Source organism: Limulus polyphemus, unplaced genomic scaffold, assembly GCF_000517525.1.
Source record: "Limulus polyphemus unplaced genomic scaffold, Limulus_polyphemus-2.1.2 Scaffold4112, whole genome shotgun sequence".
Classification (NCBI taxonomy): domain Eukaryota; kingdom Metazoa; phylum Arthropoda; class Merostomata; order Xiphosura; family Limulidae; genus Limulus; species Limulus polyphemus.
The window spans coordinates 1-6,191 of record NW_013669722.1 but is presented as its reverse complement, the minus strand read 5'-3'; the positions used below and the strand labels follow the sequence as shown (position 1 = coordinate 6,191).

The 6,191-nt window shown below is 34.1% G+C and overlaps 1 protein-coding gene across 2 annotated transcripts in view; it reads right to left on the bottom strand.

Moving 5' to 3' along the window:
* The window catches only part of LOC106470603 (metal tolerance protein 7-like), a 30,209-nt gene extending 25,355 nt beyond the window's left edge, over positions 1-4,854 (bottom strand). The window contains exons 1-2 of one of the 2 annotated variants that reach the window (XM_022399228.1): positions 4,768-4,854; positions 4,316-4,397 (exon numbers count right to left, since the gene is read on the bottom strand). In XM_022399228.1, the coding sequence (XP_022254936.1) occupies positions 4,316-4,397; positions 4,768-4,788 (103 nt within the window). In that variant the 5' untranslated portion in view covers positions 4,789-4,854. The other variant, XM_022399227.1, reaches the window with a different exon arrangement.
* Between the last annotated feature and the right edge of the window lie 1,337 nt (positions 4,855-6,191).

Genomic DNA, 6,191 nt, shown 5'->3' with positions numbered 1-6,191 from the left:
ACGGCTGAAAGGGCGAGCATGTTTGGTGTGAGAGGGATTCGAACCCGCGACCCTCAGATTACGAGTCGAGTGCCTTAGGGGAGCTACTGCCCAGGGGCCCGGGCGAATGAAACCTGGTTATTGCGTAAAACCCGCAAAGCATCTTTAGGCTATATCTTCATTTAATGATAAAAAACATAGGTTTTGGCTTTTCTTTGCATATAGACGCTTGATACATTAAGAACGACTGAAATAATAATTTGAGTAATAATTGATATGTATTTGTTACTTTATAGTGTTACGACAGCGGAGGTCACGTGACTCTAGTAACACGTCATCTTCTCGAACGTTCATGTCCTTTCCTGAAATCTCGAGAGCCTACTAGATATACTAGTCTTGTATATATAAACCGGTAAGAACTGACGGCAAGGAGGTAATGAGTAATTGACAGTTGAGTTGTGAATTATAGCGTTTGTTATAGCGCGACTGTGGAAATTAAGTGTATCCAAAAGTTGTATTCAGAAAGAATAAACCAGTTTTATTTAAGAAAGACTTGTATCGGTAAAGTTTTTTCGGAAAGAATTTTTACGGAAAATTAACTAACGAACGGAGGCATAACAATAGATTTAATAGATATTTGTTGTTACTTTATTGACATTTTTACTCTTATACTGTGAAGTAAAAACGGATGCTGCTATGATTTTGTCTGGTGTATGAGCTCGTTGCTGTCCTAATTTAGGATCTTCTTTTTATTAAATTCTTGAAAATGTTAAAAAAAGAGAGAGAGAGAAAGGATGTTTGCCCCGGGGCCCGTGCTGGCTCTCGACGTTCCTGCACGTGTGTATTCGAATAAAGTTATCGTAATTCCAGTTTCTCTTTGTCATAAAAACACACATTGACTTGTAGGCCTGAATGGAAGCTAGTGAGCTTTAGTTAGCACCAAATTCTTGTTTATTATGTCTATCTTCACCTCAATGGCTTTTTGTGTCGAAATTTTCTCTTTAATATTATAGTTTTCATTTTATAGATGGGAGCATTGCTTCACACTAGCTTTGAGTGTGGTTTCGAACCTTTTTGCTGTCTTAAAGGCTTTCTGCTGTGGGAGCTTCCCAGTGGTGGGTCAATACTACAAGTGATTTTGATACCAGTGGTAGGTCAATACTACAAGTGATTTTGATACCAGTGGTTGGTCAATAATACAAGTGATTTTTGATACCAGTGGCGGGTCAATAATACAAGTGATTTTGATACCAGTGGTTGGTCAAAAATACAAGTGATTTTTGATACCAGTGGCGGGTCAATAATACAAGTGATTTTGATACCAATGATGGGTCAATAATACAAGTGATTTTGATGCCAGTGCTGGGTCAATAATACAAGTGATTTTGATACCAGTGATGGGTCAGTAATACAAGTGATTTTGATACCAGTGGTGGGTCAATAATACAAGTGATTTTGATATCAGTGGTTGGTCAATAATACAAGTGATTTTGATATCAGTGGTTGGTCAATAATACAAGTGATTTTTGATACCAGTGGCCTATCATTTGACCCACCACTGGTATCAAAATCACTTGTATTATTGACCCACCGCTGGTATCATAATCACTTGTATTATTGACCCACCACTGGTATCAAAATCACTTGTATTGCTGACCCACCACAGGTATCAAAAATCACTTGTATTATTGACCTTAAATGGGGTGACTTTTACTTTTCATTTCATCATATTTCCATTGATACTTTGATCAACATATTGGTTTCTAATACAGACAAATATTTAATCAATGTTTATACGTGTATATAGGATTATTAAAATAGTGTGTGGAGGGGCGGACGTGCCTACCCGCAGCACCACCTTTCTATACAAGTTGTTCTAGTATCAATGCATGCAGAAGAACTAAATCAACTCTTTCAAGTCTAGCATAAGACTGTCAGAAGTGTTGAACAGCGTGAAATATTTGTGACTTGGAGGTGTCCAGTGTTAATTTAAGTGTGTGTTCATTAATCCGTATGAACTTTTTATTGATTTCCTATACACTGAGAAAATAAATTAAATATTTTAAGCTTCTCACAGGACGCAGGTCAATTTTATTTTTACTCGAACTTCTTATTTCTTTGTTTTTAATATGTGATTTCACCATGAGTGTTTATAACAAGGGGTCATTTTTAAATCATTCAACTATAGGTAAAAATTGGTAGGAACTAATCAACACACTTAAGACTTACTTGTTATCAGTGTATTAGCAACATCATCGTCCAAAGTCACTTACCATCGAAGTCTGTAATCAACACACTTAAGACTTACTTGTTATCAGTGTATTAGCAACATCATCGTCCAAAGTCACTTACCATCGAAGTCTGGCAGATGGAACATTATACAACCTATAAACGCTTCCTTGTCATCGTCCCCCAATGGCACAGCGGTATTTCTGCGGACTTACAACGCTAGAAACCGGGTTTCGATACCCGTGGTTGGCAGAGCACAGATAGCCCACTGTGTAGCTTTGTGCTTAATTACTAACAAACATACATATTCTTTGTCATCAGTAATAGGTGCATATACCTTTGGAAGTTTTAGAATAGATATACAGGTAGTCATTCCCTTTCATTATTTATAAGTTATTGATATTAAATTAAAATTATTGTATTTCCAACATATATACATTATATAATACTGTCAGAAATGCCGAAACAATTAAATTCATTTCAACTAAAGCGTATTTGCTAATGACTAGTGATATTTAACAAATTCAATAAAATGTTTTTGACTCAAATGGGATACAACTTCAATCGTCCATATTATACTATTAAAATTATGTAAGTCAGTTTGATCGGATACTCAAAATTCACTATTCCTGATGGACTCTATATGCTGTATAAGTAACACAAGTGTGACAAGGAGAGAGAACACGGTCTGACAGAACTCAAAGTTTACCTTTAGAATTTTAGAGATCAAGGCTTAAGTTACAGCTGTAAATAATTAGAAATATTAGAGATTAACGTTTGAAAGAATAGGGTAAGGCTCCAGGTTTAGAGTTAGAAGTAGTAAAGTTTAAAATCCAGGATAAGAAATGAGCACGAAGTATGTATGAAATATAAAGAAATGATCATAAATAAAAATGTGTGTTAATAAAACAAACATTCTGTTAGATCATCAACTAATTTTCTTCTTGGTTACCATTCTACGACACCAGGGAGACGAGCTGTATGCACCCTTGTTCCTTAACTCAGAATGGAAAAAGCTGAAGAATAAGTGAAGACTTTTAAATCACTGTTTGGATACACCATCCAATTAATTAAACTACTTACGTGGTAAAATACAATGAGGCTTTCTCCTACTGTAGAGGTCAGTTTGACAGGAATGTACGTTAGTTTGATAATTACCCGGAAGATATAAGTATATAAAATTATTCCTGCACGTTAACTCACCAAGTATCCAGGTATATCGTTAGATAATTATGAAAACGGTGGTTTTGTTGTGAATATGATATCTTTGGAATAACTTTTAAAGAACCTTTCCTCGTACAATTAAATACAAACTTTTTTCTTCTTTCGAAATCGCCATTTTGTTTTGAAAGGTTTATTTTCAGTATTGAAGACAATTTATAAGTTCCCGGTGCTACAGCGGTAAGCCTTTGGATTTACAACGCTAAGATTAGGAGTTCTATTCCCCTCGGTGAACACAGCAGATAGCCCGATGTGGCTTTGCTATAACAACACATACCAATAATATATATATATTTCTATATGGGTAATCGTATTTTATCTTTTTAACAACCATAATATTTGTTAGTCAAGGACTCTGTTGTTGGAAGCTTTTTGATAACAAATATTAGAACCTAAGTAAACATGTTGAAACTAATTCGATGACGAGGAACCCACTTTGAGACTAATAATGGCTGGAGACGGCTTAAATGGGTAATGTTAAACTTATATTAAAGTTTTTCTTCATTACCCATTTAAGCCGTCTCCAGCCATTATTATGTTGAAACTAATTAATCTCTAACGATTCTATTTGTTAAAGCTCATCACACCTTATGCTTACTTGAGTATTGTAATAAGAAGCCACCAGGATAAAACCATCAATATTTCATAACGAACTCGGATTGATCGGCATGTATGTATATTTTGTATACAAGTTCATAACTGGTTTCCATGAACAGTTCTTCAAAAACATTGTATATGTAATACTATTCACCTTGTATGTAACACATCTTAATATTACGCCTAATATAAAATAAATACTGCCTTTCACAAACTGTATTTGTGAAAGATACTCTATACAATTATTATATTTTATGATTATAAGTTGGAATGTTTAATAACTTCTTACCAATTTGGGCATTTCCTCGTTCAGGATTTATTTCCATTATACGTTCAATATTTTCTTCTTTATGTGTGGAAGCATCACTAGACTTAATGGACAAAACTATCATCATGTGGTTAGCAGTATAGGAAAATTGAAGAAAGTTCGTATTAATAATGCTAGTCTTTTTAAAAAATATATTAAGATAAGAAACTTAAATGAACGTTATTTAATTCTGTGGCGAGATTTCACATATAACATATGCATACTTTGTTCTTCAGAAATTCTCACTTTATACTAAGTAATCAGCTAATCATTCATAAGACAATGAAAATATCATATTTAAGATTTCAAGCAAAATACAAAATCCAATTTATCACGTTATAAAAACCATCACCGAGTAAATATAATACAAAAAATTATACATACTTAACGTGGCTAATACTGAGCACTATATTATTTGTTACAAACAACTTTACCCGTCTTCTGTAGAACTCCATCTTACAATTTACAAAATCTTTTCACTACCGAGAAATGGTCAACATTAAATCATATGTAGATATACTGGGCTATTTTTGGAGTAGCGTCTAATTTAACTGACTATATAAATCCACTGCAAAACAAGCAACTTTGTCACACTGAACATGATAAACTGATAAAATCTAATGATTTATCAGGGCGACATTATCAAGATACGTTTTAGGAGTGGCTCGCTCTTCTGATAAGACATTATCGCGTAGATAAATGTAAGCCAAAATATACAGAAAATCCTATCGTTAAAAACATTATCTTTAGTCGTATTTTCACGTGTACTACAACCCCAATCTCCTCCAGCGATTCAGCAATAAGTCTGAAGGCTTATACTGAACGCTTCGATACATGCGGTGTGCAGAGCCCAGGTAGTCCATTGTATAGCTTTAGACTTAACAACAATCGTGTATACTGATCTTAGTAAAGTATATTGCGTTTCTAAAAGGATGTCGGTGTTCATAAGGAAGAGTAACAATTGTGTATATGGATATAACAATACTTCCATTGAATCTGCACAGAAGCGTATTCATACAAACAAATCCTCCTGCCTTTGTATATTTCTCCATTTTTCCAGTTGTACTTTTAGGGTTTCTGGGAGATTCCATCGACACTATTACTCAGTTTTTTTATAAAAATTGTGTCATAAATTATGAATGTTTTCTTACGGCAGAAACATCATGCAAACAAAAGGTAATCACGAGTACAACAAAAATTTAATGAGTACAAAGGTTTGTTTGTTTGTAATTAAGCACAAAGCTACACAATGGGCTAATTGTGCTCTGCCCACCACGGGTATCGAAATCTGGTTTCTAGCGTTGTAAGTCCGCAGACATACCGCTGTGCCACTAGGAGGCTTTATTGTTTGTTTGTAATTAAGCACAAATCTACACAATGGACTATCTGTGCTCTGTCCACAACGGGTATCGAAACTCGGATTCTAGCGTTGTAAGTCCGCAGACATGCAGCTGTGGGGGGCCTGTTGTTTTATTTAAGCCTTTCCATTCACTAAACTTAAAAACTCAAAAACAGCCTTTATCATTTAAACATTTATCAATATTCTTTATTAATTAATAAATAAAATAATTACCACTTTTGTTCACATATAAACTATGATAAAATTAGGATAATAATATTTTCCCCTTATTGTTGAAATTATCACTGTGTGCAAATTTAGATTTTAAGTTCATCCTAATCAAATTCTAAAAAATATTTCTTTTATTAAGTTCATAAAATAACTAGCAGTATTTTAGATTGAAATACTGATTTTTTCAAGTGTAAATTAGACGGTTGGACTAAAACCTTTATACTTGGAAGGTTCCAAGCAGTTGTGATATAGTGATTTCACCTGTCACTGGGTGCCAGACTTACTACT